General features: G+C 44.2%; 1 protein-coding gene across 2 annotated transcripts in view; it reads left to right on the forward strand.

Annotated features, from left to right (window-relative positions):
• LOC146866455 (estradiol 17-beta-dehydrogenase 11-like) overlaps window positions 1–19,737 on the forward strand; it is a 375,182-nt gene that overhangs the window by 161,076 nt on the left and 194,369 nt on the right. For both annotated transcript variants that reach the window (XM_085636531.1, XM_085636532.1), the window contains exons 2-3: window positions 6,179–6,286; window positions 11,752–11,883. In XM_085636531.1, coding sequence (XP_085492657.1) covers window positions 6,179–6,286; window positions 11,752–11,883 — 240 coding nt within the window. The remainder of the gene's footprint in view (window positions 1–6,178; window positions 6,287–11,751; window positions 11,884–19,737) is intronic.

Genomic DNA, 19,737 nt, shown 5'->3' on the forward strand with positions numbered 1-19,737 from the left:
TAGATGTGAAAGGTAGATTATTACTGAACATTTAAGGATGTTTTAAAACCCCTCCTGAAGGGGTTTTAAAACATCCTTGAATGTTCAGTAATAATCCAGTAAAAGCTTAATTTCTTGCAAAAGACAGGTTCTTCAGTTACTGAATTATATTATATTAACATTAGGCTAGACTCGGTCTCTTTAAATACCACCTTTGTGGTGTAATTTTAATTCCTTTGGGACACATGGACATTATGGGACCTCCAAAATCTGACACAGGTAAAATTAAGCTTTCGACTCAGGACTGGTGTCGTCCTCTCCTACCTTACTCTCTTCTACCCAATACAGACAATAATAACCTGGTTATTCAAGTTAAAAAGTAAAACATGTACCCACAAAGAAACACATCAAGGAAAGAATTAAATTTGCACTCGCAGATTTACATCTAGAAGCAAGTATGGATTTACTGGAATTCACAGACATTTTAAGGAACGGGAAACAGCCTTTACCACACAGCTGGCACCACACAGTGCCTTTACAATGTGGTCAATAAAATGAGCGCATTGTTACAATGCATTCCTTTACCATACAAGTCATTACAACAATTTGCTCTAGGGAATGCGGTGTTGAACTGGTGTTGGATTTGAAGCCCAACACCTTCCTTACTGTTGCGCAGACTGGAGTTGGAATAGTAAATTATACTATTGCAAAGTCCAGCGTCTCCCAAAGGCAAGTTATTGTCACGACTTGTGTTGTAGACCAACGCGTGGTAGCAACACGCTCGTTGTATTGCCCAGATTGTAAAGGCATGTGTGATAAACGCATGTGTGGTTCCGTCATACGATCCTAAGGAACACATGGAAACCTGTGCTTGGCACAGATTTCAATTAGTATTCATGGGAAGGTCATGTGAGTTCTCCATAATGGAAGCAGGATCCCTGTGCAAATGCACTCTTTTTTTCCTCCACAGGAAAATATCTTATCCATGGAGAAACCCTTTTCTATAGCCCCCGCCAACTCTGGTGGTGATCCATTCACCGTCCTACCTTGGAAATGGATTGATGCCTTCTTTCCCTGGAGTAACAATCTGACCCTTTGCAGGATGGAAAGGGGAAGGAGAGACGTATGTGAATGTGTGTGGCTAGTCACAAACTTCCAGAGCTCAGCATGCCTTGCAATGCCTACTTTCCCACCCGTTCAGTGATACTTACAGATGCACTTGTGGCAGAAATCCCTTTGTGAATTCCTGGCAGGTATAAGTAAGGAAAATTCAGGTGCAAATACACGTTTACAATCAAATTTACCTTTCTTGAATAGACCCCAAGGAAAGGTCATGAATGACTTTTAAACAAACCCTTGGTCCATCGTCCCCAATCCATGGAGTTCCATGATCGTTAGATGGAAGCCCACTGTCATCCCTCCCATCCCCAAACTATAATTCTGCAATGAAATGCAGCTATTAGATTTCCTGTTTCATCTTTTGTTATTTAAATAGCACCTCAGATAACATGACCACATGTGTAGGTATGGGAGGGGCAGGCATTGTAAATAGAGCCACCTCAATAAAAACCACAAAGAGCTGGCAAAACATATTACCCTAAGATAATGCACTAAATACATTGCCTGAAGATAATGCCCACAGTGATGTAAACAATATCCACTGTGAAAATGGTGAGTGTGCATCTAAATCTGGGCAAACAGAAGTATATGTTTTCCTAATAACATATGTTCACTGCCCAGTTTGAGCATAAAGCGCATGTGACAGACTCCAAATGATAAATTCCACCAGTACACCTTTTTCCCCCTATTGAGACGCATTCGATACCATCCCTCATGTCTCCTTTTAGCCCCAGACACATTGTTTCAGGAAAGCATGCAACTTTTTTTGAGTCATGAAAAGGGGAGTTTTGTTCAAAATGATGATCCTCATTTTAGAAGGGCTAGTGAATATATAAAGGGTGTGCTCATCTTTTTTTTCATTGCAACACGAGAAAACCCTTTGAAAACCCTTAGAAAAGGAGTGATCTCAGTATTAGAATTCTAGCATATCTTTTTTCTTTGGGTTTTATATGGGAAGCCTCTGCCCCTGCTTGCTTTCACACTCTCTTGGAAACATAAGACTCAGATCTTTAAGGACTCACAATTCTGCGATTCAGTCAGTTCTCTTTCAGCTTACCGCTATCTCATCAATTGCACTGAGCCTTGTTTCATCTGTTATCCCCCAGTCTTACCATTCTTCAGTGATATTTATTGAGAGGCCTTAAAAGTCCTTCCTGATGCCTGCCATCCCTGCACGAACAAGAACCAGAATCGCCTTAGGGCTCTGACTAAATTACTTCATTGAGGCAAATTCCTTCATAATAAACTCTAGATTGATCATCAAGTCTGTCTCTTCTTTGATGCAAGAGGAGGACTCAGGACACTCAGCTTTCCTACTTTTCCGGCTCGGCATCTTCAGATTCTTCATCTAAAAGTCTGATACATCAAGCAAAAGGAAAACTCAATCTTGAAGGAGCCTGTGATGGGTGTAATATCCCAAGGTAAGGAAATGATGCTCCACTCTGTTTCAGAGTGGCAGACACCTAGAATTCTATGTTAGCTCACTGATTGGGTTTACCTGAGGCAAAGCTTGTTTAGAAAGTATGACAGTGTCAGTAAACAGGTGATTAACAAGTGTGAAGGGTACATTGAGCAGGAGCAAACATGTTTTTTTCAGAAAGGAGTGTCAGCATAAGGTCCTTTCTTACCACTTCCACTTAAAAAACAACTAGAATGAGCATGAAAATAAATGTGCCATGCTTTGTGGGAATGACTGGAAAGCAGTGCACACTCACAAATTGTACTTCTGTTCAGTAGACTAAATGTTATGCAGAAAGCATCCATCATATGCCAATATAATGAGACAGATGTTTAAATTTGACGTGGTTTTTGTTTTAGAGGAAAAGGTCTGACTAAGCTTCACCATTCCATGATGGCTGACTTTTTATCAATGTCCCCTTATCCCAGTGTCAGCGGTGGCGGAGAAAATTGTGACATTTTTTACTCAGATCAGAACTCATTAAGACTTTTCATATTCACAAGATATCCACACCAGACCTTACCAGGAGCAAATCTTCTGCAATCTGCGGGTCAGCTTTGTGAACTTTCACGACGGGTCTCTGTACAACTTTAATATCCAGAACCAGACACTCCTCATCCACATTCACAGCGCATTCTGGGTTCACTGAAACAGATTCAGCTTTGCTGAGAAATTATGACACTGATGGTTATTGCATTAACCTTCCTTCAACTGGCTTGATAACCACATCCCAAAGCAGGCAGCATGTGTCCATTGGCTCCACAGCACACACCAATATATTCAGTAGGGTCCAAAGGTGAAACAAAGAAAAGTTGTTCTTTTACAGGCCGGCCATAAGTCAAGTTCAGTACTCTACAAGAATGTCCACTGCAGAATTTCAAGGACCAAAGTATCATGAAGTTAAGTGCAAATATGTAAGTATATAGATTCACTAATTGTAGTGCCATATCAACAGACCTTGAATAAAGAATGGAACTGTGAAGATAAGAATAGTAAATTTATACTTAGCCAAATGCATTAACTTTCATTACATTTTTTAAATATTTTAGCCAGCAATATTTTTGTCCTCAATACAGTACTTAGGGTCTGATTATGATATTGGTCAGAGACATCTCTGCGGTTTCGGAACCGACCGACTTCGGGTCGGCGGTCCGAAACCGCAATTACAATGCGATCAACTCCCATTTCCCTATGAGAGCTTCTGCGTCAGTTGGAAACAGGTGGCAGCACAAGCTCCAATTGAGAAATTTGAGTTACTGTAAATCCCTGCACCATATGGCAGGCACCGTGAGGTGCAGGGAACCCCCAGCCCACAACTGTAGGCCGCAGAGAGAAGGGGGCCCCTACAGGGCCCCCAAAGTTGCTTTCCGACACTACCCAGACTGATAACCATCTGAGTGGTCAAGAACATCAGAAATATAGCCCATTCCAAGTTCTTTGTGGCTCATTTATCCCAGGGTACTCTTGGGGTAGAGAGAGTAGTCATATACAAAATATTTTGTCATTCTGGGTTCTTCTTTTCCACCGACTACTTCTTGAGAAAGATGATACCATTCACCAGGCTCCCTTGCATACCTTATCTTTTGGTCCCTCCTTTATGTTGTATCTATGTCTATGAAATGGTTTTAGAATAGCATAAATTGCTACACAATCCAGAAAGATGGAACTGTTGACTCATTTATTTTGGGCTGTGAGCGAGGGTGGCTATTGGCTGTTGATTTGTGTGTGTAGATGTTTGTCGGTAGGCTGCTGTGTGAGAATATTTGACTATATGTCTCACCAAGGCCAGTGTGCATGCGTATGTTGTATGTCTGTGTTCATGCGCTTGTTAAAAGTCAAACCTTTGTCAGTACTTTTTTGAGTTTGCTTACTCACTTTCTGGGTGTTCTGTTGTGTGCAGAAGAGGAGCTTTATAAATAGAAATAAATAAATTAATAAAATAATGATTGCACATTTATGGATAATGTCTTACTCTCCTGGATTCTATAGGTAGTTGCGTGTGGTGCTCAAAATGCCATTTGGGAATCTCGGTAACTGAAACTAAGCTTTGTTATTGGAATATCATATAATCTGGCCAACCTCTAGTCTTATTTCATTGTAACTAACATGATTTTCAAAGTCTTACATAATTTATTTTTTGTAACCTAAATATTGTATGCCATGACTTTCAAAACAAGCTGTTCAGGTTTCAGTATTACCATTAAAACAACCCCACAAAAATATTTCGGTCTCAGGGACTCTAAAGAAACCTGTGTAGAGGGTGTTGCAAACAGATGAAATGAAATGAAAAATAGTTTTATAAAGCTCTCAAATGCCCTAGGGTGTCTTGGCGCTGGTAGCACAGCAGAAGATGTTAATAGCCATAAAGGCAGAGGTTCTAGATTAAAAAGCGAAGTCTTAAGGTTTCTCCTAAAGATTAACATGGAAGAGCTAGTCTTTAGGTTGAGGGGTAGAGCATTCCATCGTTTGGTTGTGCCGTATATGAAGCTTTTGCCCCCCCCTCCCTCTGACCTTAGGCACTGAAAGTTTACCTGCTGAGGACGATCGAAGTGTTTTGGCAGTAGTATATCTAGTTAGTTTATCTTTAAAATAAACAGGGCCATCACCATGAAGGTACAGTGCCTTGGAGTCTATCCTCTTAATAACTGGCAGCCAGTGAAGCTCCACTAGAGCCTTGGCCACTGAGCTGTGCCTAGGTATCCCTAGTAATAATCGAGCTGCCGAATTCTGTAAGATTTGTAATTTGCTAAGGAGTCTTTTCTGTGTATTAATGTACAATCCATTACAATAATCTGTTTTGGATAGAGTGAGGGTGGTTACCACAAGTTTCTTCAACTCCAAACGAATAAAAGGTAGAACCTTTCTTAAAACTTATCATGTAAAAAAGGCGCTAGAGGTAATGGCATTCACTTGTTTGTCAAATGACAGATGATTGTCGAAAATCACCCCCAGATTTTTTACCTTAGTCACCAGGGTTGAGAGAGAACCTAGTTCCACCGGCCACCAGTCTGGTGACCAAAACAAAGTACTATTTCCCAGCAACAACATCTCTGTTTTATCTGAGTTCAGCCTCAGACAATTGCATGACATCCAGTTATTAACTTGTTCCATGTGTGTCCACCGACTGTTTGTGGTTGCCCGCAACAGAGACAATAATGAGTGTGTCATCAGCGTAGCAGACAACTGAAAAACCCAAATTTCCTATAAATGTGGCCAACGGAGCCCCATAAAGATTGAACAGGGTCGGGCTCAATGATGATCCCTGTGGAACCCCACACGGGAGAGGATTGGAGTCTGAACAGTAGCCCCCCCCCCCCCCCCCCCCAACAATTCTGCCTGCAATCTGTCTTTAAGAAAAGAAGCTAACAGTGATAGAGCTGAGCCACAAATACCCAAAAATTCAACACGGTCAATCAAAATCTCATGATTTACCGTGTCGAACGCCGCCGACAGGTCAAGAAGGATGAGCACTGCCGCGTTCCCACCATCCAACAAGGCCCCTTGCAGAGATGTGTGTGTTTTGAGTCGCTGTCAATTTTTTGAACTTCTGTAAAGCATAACACAGACTGCAATCTGACCTATGAATAATGAAATCATGTTCCTTCCTTCCTGAATGTTTAGGATGGTGTCCAGGAAACGGCTGAGCATTGCAGGAGGCTGGGTGCGACTGTTCATACTTACGTGGTGGACTGTGCTGAACGGGAAGAAATCTATAGGACAGCAGAGAAGGTACAAATCTGGTGTCATAAACATACACTCACATTACAGTCAGACTACCTTACACACAGCTGTGCTAAATCAGAATAATATGCTGTTTATTGTAGGGGCATGCAAAGTGTTTATAACACAAGCAAATTCTTGCGTAGGCCCCATTTATTAGCCTCCATGTTGTTTGCTGAGTGTCCTATTTCTCCTACTGTTCCCTGGAGCAGTTTTTTCTTCTAATCGGCAATGTGTCTACTTTACTGCTAGTGGATCTGGAAAGTCCTGTGCCATTTTCTCTCAGGTTTACAGAAAAATCGTTTTCATCGCAAATCTGAAACTGGAATGAATGTTGGTAATCTTTCTTTTCTGGAATAAGTTAAAAGTGCTGCAAAAATCCTGTATTTTACATGAAAACCCCCTGCATAGAGATTCACGACCTACCTGTAGTGATCATAGTATTTAATCTATGCCGTTTCTTTAAAAAACACACAAAACACTTTCACATGTTTTTCCCTTTTTATTTATTGATCCAACTCAGACCGGTAAAGAAAAAAAAGCACAAGCACTGGCAAAGCCAATAGGTCTGGCCTATAACTTAAACATTCGGCAAAGTTTGCGTCCATCTGTGTTTTGACTAGTGTACGCCCTTCCCTTCTTCCCTCAGTGTCTTTCCCTATGTTGGCACTCTAATATTCCCAAGAGGCAGTACGGTCACTGTGCAAACCGCACTTACAAAAAATATATTAACGAAGACGCAGGTTTAGCAATTTGTAAATGAATCTTTTCACCCTCATACTTTCTAACAGCAATGACTTTTCTTACATATAGAGCACATATTTGGATGGGTCAACGTGCTGCACTCTGACAACCGAATGACTCAGAACTGTGACAGGTGTATTATTAAATAACAGAACACTGTCAAAGGCACAGAAATGTACTTTTTCTGAATGACGGTCATCACATTATATTTGGTTGCTTTATCATTCAGTTTCGGTAGTTTGCTCTCCATTCTGCAGTCAAAAGCGCACGATTCTCACTTCTTTTGATATCACTTCTCTGCCCTGGAGAGTGGCCGAGAGCTTACTGATGGTGAACATAATTGTTCTGTGTTCTGCTGCCACTGTTTCAGACTACAAATTTCACTTGCATTCCTGTTGAGGGGCTATTTGAAACCTGACATTCCTTCTGTTTGAAGTGAATTGCTTTCTTTTAGTGTAGCTCTTGCATGTTCCCCCAGTAGTGCAGGTGTGACTGTTAAACACCTGGATGCTTCTATTTGAAAGCTGTAACAGACATGAACTGTGCCTCTCCTTTGTACTAATACATTATCTCCTGGCACACACTTTCATGGCATGGGTGTGTTGTATTCATTTGGTGTGGCTTAGATGACTGGAGTTTAATTTACTATTTTTAGTAGTTTCAGCACCTAAACCAATCCAAATGAAAGCTGTTTTTCAGTAATATATAATACAAAAGAACCATGCATGCATACTCAAGGAGTTTATGTGGTGAAAACAGTGAACAAACTTTAATGAACGAGCTGCCAAAGGAAATATCTAACCAGTAGGCAGGTAAAACCTAAGTATGTCACGAAACACACAGCTGCATGTGCCAGAATGCAGGGAAGTGGCTGGGCGACTTAGAAGAACCGAGGTTAGTGGGATGTTAAAAAAAACAAGCATTGGCATAGCCAATACGTCTCGTTTTTTGGGACCTTATAAGTGTTTAGCCATGCAACACTTGATGTTGTTGCACCAAGGATATTGTGCTGGATAACTAAACAACTAAACACTTATAAGGTCCCAAAGGCGAGACCTATTGGCTATGCCAATGCTTGTTTTTGTAGCCAGCCAGTCAGAGACCTTGGGTGTGCAAACTGTGTTCTAAGCTCTCAGAAATGAAAAGGATGACTGAGGAAAAAACTCCTTCATCCAATGAGAGCATTTTTTTTTTATTTTGGTAATTGAACTGGGTTGAACTTGGGTTTGAAGACTAGACCATTCAGATATCTGTATAATTGACCCTGTTTCAAGTCACCCCCATATGTTTTCATTGATGCTATTTTCTCAAAAACTTCCTAACGGATTTATGCCAGGTTTGGGGTATTTCAGTTGGTGTTTTTTTCTGTGGCAAAGAGCAACGATTCCTATGGAAGTTAAATGGTATAAAGGTGCCAGAGCAACCCTTAGTAAATAACCCTCTTAGAGTTATGGGTGATATAAATGGGGCCAAGTTCATGTGAGTGGGGTCTTGACTAGAGTTTGCTCAGCTTGTGCTCTCTCCCCTTCTCCACCCACCAAGCATGGCCTGGGCTTTACGCCTGATCTGCGCGCATCATTTGGGCTTGCAAGTGGTGCTCTAGTGTTAATCCCGTTCCCCTTTGCACCTTTTTCTTTAATCCATATGACTTCTGTTTTCCATATCACTATTTTTAGGACACCCTTTGCTGCAACGGTGTCAAGAAAGGTGGTTTTGTGGTACCCTTCCCAGTGCAATGTATGTTTGCTTAGCAGGTTTACCCTTGTCAAATCATCCCACCTCTTCTTAGGGTTATCTTTGGTTGTCTGATACTTACCACAGCGTTTCCCCATCTGAAGTGGACTTGCTGGGTCTCTGTAGTCTGCAGAATACTCTTTTGGACTTCAACCACCAGAATTTCAATCCCAGTATTGCTAATCATGAACATATCTGATGTCCCCGCAGGAGAGAAGGTCCTCCATTCTTTTTGTTGATGTGACTAGTGTAGCACGTGCCTCATGAGCGAAACCTGCTTATTTAGCATTGCTTGTTTGGGTGGATGAGTCCTGCCAAGATCTGTGTCATTGTTGGAGACAACTGATTTTATTGTCCTCCCTAGAAATAAAAAAAGCCTGATTCACAAAGAAAAGTTCATATTGTTGGAATACGTAACCCTTTGTATGCGTAGTCTACACATTGCATAGATTCCTCTTGCAAAAGGTTAAAAAAATTATGAAATTTAAAAAAAATAGCTTTTGAATTCCCTTTTTTCATGTCAGAGAATTATTTTTGAAACAAACCCTTGTCCATTCTACATCCTCCTCTCCTATACAATGTTGTGCAATAGTACATTCTGCACAATGCAGTTGTTAATTCTGTTTCATTCAGTTGTTATTTTAGAAGTGATAAATGTAAGAAAATGTATAGCTATTTTTGTAAATCAACAGAGTTATGATTTCGTGGATTTTCACCTCAATTACATTGTATTTTGATGAAAATTCCCCAACGATTATAAACTACAAAGAGTTCTGTCGGGTAGCATAATTCTTGACAAGAATTGTGAAAAATGTTGACCAGTCAACATTAGTGCCAAAGGCTCTTCGAAGAGGAAACAGGGGCAAGCTTGTCACTGCTCCACCATGAATAATTCCCACAATTAACCCAAGCATTTGGGAGTCACAAATCCAATTGAAGTATCTTATTACATGAGGGGAACCATACAGAAAAGCTTAGCGGGTGATGCATACCCTCTCCATCCGAAATGAACCTCGGCTGGGATTCATGGTGCTATGAAACACAACTTGGGGGCATATTCACAAGCCCCTATCGCCACCACAACGTCACTTTCAGTTGTGGTGGCGATAGTGGCCTCGCCGTATTCACAAGGCAGCGTTAAGCAACTTAACGGGCTTAACGCTGCCTTTTGAATAGGCCCCCTTTCACACTGTGTTTATATCCAGTATTTGTATATCCAGTATTTGTAAAGCGCACAGCTACCCGTAGGCATCCCGGCGCTGGGGGCCCTCAGGAAGATTAAGCAAGCTATTGCCCAGAGTCACATGGTGCTGGGCTGACCTGCCGCCGGTGCCAGGGATCGAACCGTGATCCCCAGCGTCCAACGTCAGTCGCCCTGGCCGCTGCGCCACACTTCTTCCCTTTAGCGTGAAAGGGGCGTGCAGTGGGTGTTGTAGTGGGTGTTCCCCCGCAACACCCATTGAAATTTAGACTGCCCCCTATTCAAAAGGGCAGCGTAAATAGGAGCTAACGCCAAACTTAAGACCAGGAAAACCCTGATCTTAAGTTGTCGATACGAGGAAAAATGCTTTATTTCTCCTCGTTTTTGCATTTTCCATGTGTGCTGCCTTGTGCAGCACACATGGAAAATGCAAAATGCCATGGTTTGTTTATGTACAGGAGGGTGTCCCTTCCTGTACATAAACGAACCTATTTTTAAAAATGCAGCTTTGTAACTTACATGTGTGCTGCATGAAGCAGCACACATGTAAGTTACAAACTGGCATTTTAGGTTTGTTTATGTGCAGGAAGGGACACCTTCCTGTACATAAACAAACCTCCCTGCTTGCAGACACCCTTGCACTCTGGTGCAAGGGTGCCTGCGTTGGCGCTAAGTTGTGAAACTTAGCGCCATCGCAGAGGGAAAAGCAAGGCTGCACGATGTCCTTGTGAACATGGTGCAGCCTTGCTTTTCCGAAGTGGCGGAAAGAGGCGTTAAGCCAAGAAGGCTAACCCCTCTCTCCACCACTTCCTTGTGAATTTCCCCCTTGATGTTGATATTTGGCAGGACACAAGTTGGGTGTGTATCTGACTACATCTCTGGAAGGCTGTTGCCTGGTTGTTTCCATTTTAGTCCTGAAGAAGACCCGCTATGATGCGTAGTTACTAACACATGATCATAGGGTCAAATAAACAACAGCATTGTTTTATTTCCCACGTCAGTTATCTTATAATATAAAGAGAAGATATAAGGATATTCTGAACATTAATTAATTTTTGGACATCAAACATTATGTTTTCATTGTTTCATGTTTTGCGTGTGAACACTGGGATTATTTTGTTCTTACCATGTATATGTTTTTGGGATTTATCATATGTGCTTTATGTGTTATGGACAGCCTATTATTTAAAAACAAAAAGTGAACTAAATGGATCATGTAGAATAAATTGTACCTATATGACAATGAATATATTCAATTAGAAACTGCCTTTTGTGTCATGATTGTGGTTTTTCATTTTCATGTTCCTTTGATCCATATCTCAAAAAACGCTGATATTCTTCTATAAAGGAATCATTTTGTGAATCTTTGGCACTAATGTTGAATGGTCAACATTTTTCACCATTCTTGTGTGAGAATTGTGTTATCTGACAGAACTCTTTGTAGTTTATAACTGTATACCCAGGGTCTGAGGGACACAGGGCAACCCCATTATATTTAATGAAACATTCACCTACAGCATCACTTGTTGACGTCTATTTCTACACATCTAAGCAATAACTTTTGACTGTAACAGCTATGCACATTTACAGACATCCTACTGTCGTAGATGACACCTATTCACATATAACTAATTTCACCCTTTTGGAATGGCGACCAAGTATAGCATGTGTGTTTGCAACTTTACAGGAGTAAGTCATATTAACAAACCTGACGTGTTTTGTGAATCCACATATTTTAAACTATAGTGCCTTTGAATTATTAGCTGTTAATGTTGAATGTTTTACTTTCTTGCAGGTGAAGAATGAAGTTGGTGATGTCAGTATCTTGGTTAATAATGCTGGGGTAGTTGTCTGTACTGAGCTTCTGAAGATTACGGATGACAAGATACAGAGGACATTTGATGTCAACATTATGGCTCATTTCTGGGTGAGTTAGACAATTATGGTTTATTTCGGGGTGAGTTAGACAGTTATGATTCATTACTGGGTGACTTAGGCAATTATGGCTCATTTCTGGGCGACTTAGGCAATTGTGGCTCATTTCTGGGTGAGTTAGACATGTATGGTTAATTTCTGGGTGAGTTAGACAATTATGGTTCATTACCGGGTGAGTTCGACCATTATGACTCATTTCTGGGTGAGTTAGACAATGATGGCTCATTTCCGGGTGAGCTAGACAATTAGGAATAATTTCTGGGGGAGTTAAACTATTCTGGTTCATTTCTGGGTGAGTTAGACATATGACATTCTCATATTTGTGTGCTGGGACCCCTCGCCCATGAAAACACTTGTAGGGATGTTTGTACTTGCAGGGATTCCCTGCTCAGCCTGGGCTAGTGATGTTATGTGCAGGACCAATGAGATCATGCAGCAGACGAGGAGGAAACTATGCCTCACGGTTAACTAAATTATCAGGCAAGAAAAGGCAAACTATGCAGTGTTATGTGGCACATTTTGTGGCAGTGTTACATCACTATTTTGTCCTTTGTATAATGTTAACACTGTTCGAGCAGATGCTTCAGCTTATTAACTTCAGTTTAACACCTAAATGTAGCAGTCATCAAAAGATGGTGACCTGTCACTACGTTGCAAAAGGTTGCTTGAGCTAGAAACATTTTGTTTGGTCAAACCTGGAAGGTATACACACAATGATGGATTATGTGGCAAATCCATAACTACGTGGAAAACTCTGCAGCTGCATAATCACATCATTCCAGTGGCCCTGGTTCTATGGAATCTTGAATGTGGATCAGGCAGTGATCGTCTCAAACCCCAGCCCTTTCTCCACACGCCACCCCTACAAAGCCCTCCCATTCTTTTCACCCTTTTTTTAAATTTCAAAATACTTTATTGATTTTTTTTCTTTTTTTTTAACAAGGGCAAACAGAAAGTCTGTAACAGGGTTTGCATAAGTTATCCAAGGCAAGGTTTATGTATATGAGTCCTAAGACAGTGTGTCCCGCTTATATAGCTAACCCACATGAGCAACAATAAGAGAAAAAGAAAGAAAGTCAGGCAGAAGAAGGGAAAGGGGGGAAGGAAAGGTAAGAGAAAGGAAGAAAGAATGACGGTTCTTATAATTACCTTCTGACATTCTATGTAGATGTTGGCACAAGAGTAGGCTGGTATTGATAGGCCTCAACCACAACAGCAGCCTAGTGTAGGCAACAAGGGTTAAATCAGTTAAGTACAATTGTTCAGGTGGTACTTCCGTAGAGGGTACCTGGCTGAGTAACAACAGTATATCATATTTTTCATGGAGGTTCGTAAGAGTCTAGGTACGTGTCGAGAGAGTTCCACATACCTCTGGATGAAGGTTTCCAGGGAGAATTCTGTAGTGCTATGTTGTCCGCTCCTCTGAGATGGGTGATCCAGCCTTTGTAAGATGTCTTGCTCGTGTCCTTCCAGTTGGCAAGTACCATTTTCACTGCAGATGTTAGTAACAGGTCGAGTAGATCTTTATCAGAGTCTGTTCTCAAGTCTGTCCTCTGACCCTGCCCACGCTGCTGCACGGCTCTGCCTGCCTTGGCCTGCATTGTTTTGCCTAATCTTGTATTTTTCCTCTGTGCCTAACTTGCTTCTTGTCCATACTTGTTTTATTCCTCTGTGCCTGAACTTGTTTTTCTTGCCTAAACTTGTTTTTCCTTCCTGTGCCCAGTTCTCCCGTGGCCCCCCACCCATTTTTCCCGCCGCTGCGTCCCAGCGGCCCCGCCCCCTGCAATCCCATTCGCCGCCCTGCTCCTGCCTCCCTGCTGCTCCTCCCTCCCACATCCCCTCATATGGAGGCCGCGTAGCGGTGAAAGGAGCGACCTCTGACCCTGCTCGCAGGCAGGTCGCTACCCACACTGCTGCACGGCTATGCCTGCCTTGGCCTGCATTGTTTTGCCTAATCTTGTATTTTTCCTCTGTGCCTAACTTGCTTCTTCCCCATACTTGTTTTATTCCTCTGTGCCTGAACTTGTTTTTCTTGCCTAAACTTCTTTTTCCTTCCTGTGCCCAGTTCTCCCGCGGCCCCCTGCCCGTTTTTCCTGCCGCTGCGTCCCTGCGGATGTGCCCCCCTGCAATCCCATTCGCTGCCCCGCTCCCGCCTCCCAGCTGCTCCTCCCTCCCACATCCCCTCATATGGAGGCCGCGCAGCGGATGCACAGCTGGCGCGCCAAAGGCACACCTAAGGCAAGCCCGTCTGCGCCCGTCCACTCCTGGACCGCACCCAGCGCCAGGACCCCTGGACACCACGAACACCATGACGCTCGACACCGCTACGATGCCAGCACCATCCACGCGCTCAACACCGGATGATCACACACCTGCTTCCTGGCTGCCCTGAAGCGCACCCACAGAACTTTCACCTGCCGGAACTGCAGCTTCACCAGTATCCGCCCTTCCATGCTGCTGACCAGGAAAGAACCCAACTACCTCAGATGCATCCTCCTCAACACCCGCTCTGCCCGCAAACACGCTGTTGAACTCTGGGACCTACTCGACTCAAACTCCCCAGACGTCGCCTTTCTGACGGAGACCTGGCTTAACCCCGCCTCGGAACCCGCCATAGCCATCCCAGAAGGCTACAAGATCACCCACAGGGACCACACCAATGGGGTAGGAGGAGGAATCACCATCGTCCACAGGAACACTCTCAGAGTCTTGACCAACACCGACGACACCCTCAGCACCGCCGAACACACGCACTTCCAGATCCACACCAACCCCAACACCACCCTCAGAGGAATCCTCATCTACAGACTCCCCGGACCCCGACCACAGTTCAGCGACTCCATCGCCGACTTCGTCAGCACACACGCCCTCGTCACAACACCAACCCACTCCGCCGGTCACACGCTTGACCCTATCTTCTCCGCAAGCCCCCACGTCTCCTTCAACCACACCACCGAACTCCACTGGACCGACCATCGCTGCATCCACTTCACCTTCAAGAAACCCACCACGCACCACCGCACCCAACAGATGCCTCGCTCATGCTGGAGCAAAGTCACCATAGACCAGCTAACCACCACCCACGCCCAGAGCCCACCCGCCGACCCCACCGACCCCGACACCACCGCCCACAACCTCAGACAGTGGATCGATGACTGCACCAACACCCTCGCCCCGATCAAGAAACCCTCCAACTGTCACACCAGCAAGAAAGCTAGCTAGTTCACTGAAGACCTCTGGGCCACCAAGCAAACCTGCCGAAAGATGGAGAAGCTCTGGCTCCGTGAACGAACACCGGACAGCCAAACAGCCCACAAGAACGCCACCCGCAGACACCATCACCTCATCAGATCCGCCAAAAGGGCCTCCTTCAAAGACAGCCTAGACAACAACACGCACAACAGCAAAGAGCTCTTCAACATCGTGAAGGAACTCTCCAACCCCAGCTCCAACACCAACGACATCCCACCTTCGCAAGACCTGTGCGACTCGCTGGCCACCTTCTTCCACCGCAAGATCGCAGACATCCACGACAGCTTCAACGCCACGACCGCCCCGACAACCACTGAGACCTCCACCCCCACGACCACCATCCGCACCTACCGCCTGCTCTCCTGGACCAACATCAACGACGACGACACATCAAGATCATGAACACCATCCACTCCGGATCTCTGTCAGACCGATGCCCACACCACATCTTCAGCAAAGCCAGCACAGCCATCGCACCCCATCTCCGGAAAGTCATCAACATCTCCTTCGAGACAGCAACCTTCCCGGAGAGCTGGAAGCATGCCGAAATCAACGCCTTACTCAAGAAACCCAAGGCGGACCCCAAGGACCTCAAGAAGTTCCAGCCCATCTCCCTGCTCCCGTTCCCTGCGAATGTCATCGAGAAGACCGTCAACAAACAACTGACCCGCTACCTCGAGGAGAACAATATCCTGGACCCTTCCCAGTCCGGGTTCCGCAGCAACCACAGCACCAAGACTGCCCTCATCGCCGCCTCCGATGACATCAAGGCCCTGCTGGACAACGGATAAACAGCTGCCCTCATCCTCCTGGACCTGTCAGCCGCCTTCGACATGGTCTGCCACCACACACTACGAACACGCCTCCACGACGCCGGGATCCTAGAGAAGGCCCTGGACTGAACCACCTCCTTCCTCTCCGGCAGAACACAGAGCGTCCGCCTTCCCCCCTTCTGCTCCGAATCCACCGAGATCATCTGCGGTGTACCCCAGGGCTCATTCCTCAGCCCAACGCTGTTTAACATCTACATGGCACCGCTCGCCCACGTCGCCCGTCGACACGACCTCAACATCATCTCCTACGCCGATGACACCCAGCTGATCCTCTCCCTCACCAAAGACCCCCACACTGCCAAAACCAACCTTCACGAAGGAATGAAGGCCGTCGCTGAATGGATGAGGAACAGCCGACTGAAGCTGAACTCGGACAAGACGGAGGTCCTCATGCTCGGATCCACCCCTTCGGCCTGGGATGACTCCTGGTGGCTGACCGCACTGGGAACCGCTCCAACAACCACCGACCATGCACGCAACCTAGGGGTCATCCTCGACTCCACCCTCTCCATGACTTAACAGGTCAACGCCGTCTCCTCCTCCTGCTTCAACACCCTCCGCATGCTCCGCAGGATGTACAAGTGCATCCCCACTGAAACGAGAAGAACAGTCACCCAGGCCCTCATTAGTAGCAGGTTGGACTACGGAAACGCCCTCTACATAGGCGCCTCGGCCAAACTCCTGAGACGGCTCCGACGCATCCAGAACGCCTCTGCAGGCCTGATTCTCGACATCCCTCGCCGCAGCCACTTCACACCCCACCTGAGAGACCTGCACTGGTTCCCCGTCAACAAGAAGATAACCTTCAAGCTCTTCACCGACGCACACAAGGCACTCCACAACACCGGACCAATGTACCTCAACAGACGACTCAGCTTCTACACCCCCACCCGCCAGCTCCGCTTCGCCGACCTCGCTCTCGCCCCAGTCCCCCACTTCCGAAGAGCGACCTCCGGCGGCAGATCATTCTCCCACCTTGCCTCCAAGACCTGAAACACCCTCCCCATCCACCTACGGTAGACCCAAGACCTGCTTATCTTCAGAAGACTCCTCAAGACCTGGCTTTTAGAGCAGTAGCAACATTCCCCACCCCCCAGCGCCTTGAGACCCTCACGGGTAAGTAGTGCGCTTTACAAATGATATGATTGATTGATTGATTGTGCGCATAAATGCCATGGACAGGGTGGAGAATTCCTTTGTTAGAGTACATCTAAACAAACCGTTTATAAAGTCAAAGATTTTCCCCCAAAACGTTTTTAGTAGTGAGCATTGAAAGAAAAAAGATAGGGTGACTGGTATGATGCAGCTATGTTCACTTCACGCTGACAAGCAATGCTGATACCTCGCTATGTAAACGTGGGTGGGCGTGTCTTTCTAGGACAATGCTGATAAGAATTAGTGATTCTAAATTGCCGTTATCATCTCTCTGTGAAATAGTTACCCAGTATGTGTGCCCATCTCTGTGAGTTTAACCTACATTTGCACTCGCTGCATGGAACTACATTTCTGGCAGCCGAGCCTCACAGCCCTGGCATCTTCAAATGTGTTTCCCAATGCATCATACTTTTGCTGGCCCCTTGCCCTCCCTGGACAATGTCACAAGAACACTAAAACACCGTGCCTGGCAGGGAGGGCTGGTTCCTCTAGCACTGTGATACTAAAAGTACAGCACAGGAGCCACATGTCGCCCACCTAACCTTTACATGCGGACCCCTGGGCATCAGCAGCACTGGGATGTGGTTTACCCGAAAAAATATGCTACATAAACAGGCAAGAGTTGAATTAAATGTTAATTGACGTTAAAGAGGGGAATTAACTAGAGAGTCCTGAACTGCTTAACTTTAGGAAAACTTTAATTTATAAAGACATCTTACAGATATCATGTAAAAATATGAAAAAGTCTCTCCAAGATTCAAAAAGTGCATTTCATTAACATGCAGAACCTTTCACCTTAGTAAATCAGATTCTATCAGTATTTTTTTTTAAAACGGGATAGTTTTCAAACATGAATTTAGAAACATTCATCCTTCTCCACCAGCCTGGCAATAATGCCAGTAGTGAACTACGAGGCAAGTAAGTTGCAATAATACATGAGCAACATTTTAGTTTATTAAATGAATCACTGGACAAGTTTTTGCAAAGACCATATTCTGAAGTCATGTATTTTAAGGGTCCTTATATATGTGAAAAAGAAATGAGAACGAGGGAAAGTAAAATATAACAACTGTCCAGTATCACACAATTTGGTCAAGCAGGAAAGCCGGGATTGTTACCGGGTTTTCTGTTTCCACATTGTGCAATACAATTCAGCCATGAATGCTTCCCCTACACCCACCTTACCCCTCCCCCACTACCCCCTGATGGTATCTGTGCGGCCCTCTGTCACACCAGAAACCAAACATTGTGGCTCTTGTGGAACTGTTTATGAGTACCCATGCGTCTAGCACAAGAGCTCAATATGCCAGTGGACATGATTATGTCTAAACTAAGCCCACAACTAACTTGTGTTCTCCTCTGAAACCGTTTCAACAAAAAGAGTCAGTATCAGAGTCAATCTCTCTCTCTCTCTCTCTCTCTCTCTCCCTCTCTCTCCTTGTCTCTCTCTCTACTCCTCTCTCTCTCCCTCCCTCCGTCTCCCTCTCCCCCTCCTTCCCTCTATCCCTCCCTCTCTCTCTCTCTCTGTCTCTTTCTGTCTCTTGTTTTTACCCACACTTAAAAACGATCAACTTGCTCAAAATGGAACGTGCCAACTGCATTAGCATAGTATACACATCCAACAAAAAATATATATTAAAACAATATAAGAGTGTTCTGTCAAAGCTTCTACTGCTAATTTCAGGGGCCAATTAGTGGCGCGGCATGTAGTTCGTTCCAAAGACCTTCAAGGCCCTTTTGGTCAGTTCCAAGTCAAAGCAAGCTTTATTCGGTGCAAGATATATCACCATAAAAGCATTTCTTTTTAAAAATAAAGACAACCATCACAATTAAAAAGATGAGGATAATGTGCAAACAGTTTTAAAACAGCAAAGGATCATGATCAGTAGTTTAGACAAGTACAGTGCAAATTTACATAGTAAATTGTGCAAATAAGCAAGATAGCATACAGCTTTTATATGCAAAAAGTGCAAATGCATATCCGTAGGTGAAATACAGTACAAGATAATCGAAAGATGCCCTATAGGATATAGATGCTGAAAGTACATTGTGCCATCATGAGAAAATATAAACAGTGCAAAGTATTAATAGGGACCCAATAAAATACACAAAACATAGTATGCAACAGAGCCTGCTTCATGCAATAGCACAGAAAGAATTGAGCACTCATGGGTCCTAATAAGCAATATGCGAAATGGCTACTTGTACTCTTCTAGCTAATACTATGGCAGTCCTTTTAAGTGTGAATTTATCATTCTGCTTCTTGTTGCCATTTAAGATACATTTTCGGAGTTAAAGAATGGATTTGGTCGTTATGCATAGTTCCAAATGGAAAACATTCACGACCTTTAGGTACAAGACACAACAATTATATGATGATTAAAATTAGGTAAAAGTTTAAAAATATTAGTTGGATTGTTCCATCTAGGGGCAACATTTCACAAAAAAGAATAGAACAATGAGTTCTAAAAAACCAGTTTGGCAATAAAACATTTTTACTTCGGGGGACTTTATATAACTGTGTTTTTCATCAGTTTGTTACGCTTGTTCCATGCACAACCTAAGAACTTGGCCACTGCACAAACCAATGATGGGGTACCATCTGT

Source organism: Triturus cristatus, chromosome 2_1 (genome assembly GCF_964204655.1).
Source record: "Triturus cristatus chromosome 2_1, aTriCri1.1, whole genome shotgun sequence".
Taxonomy (NCBI): domain Eukaryota; kingdom Metazoa; phylum Chordata; class Amphibia; order Caudata; family Salamandridae; genus Triturus; species Triturus cristatus.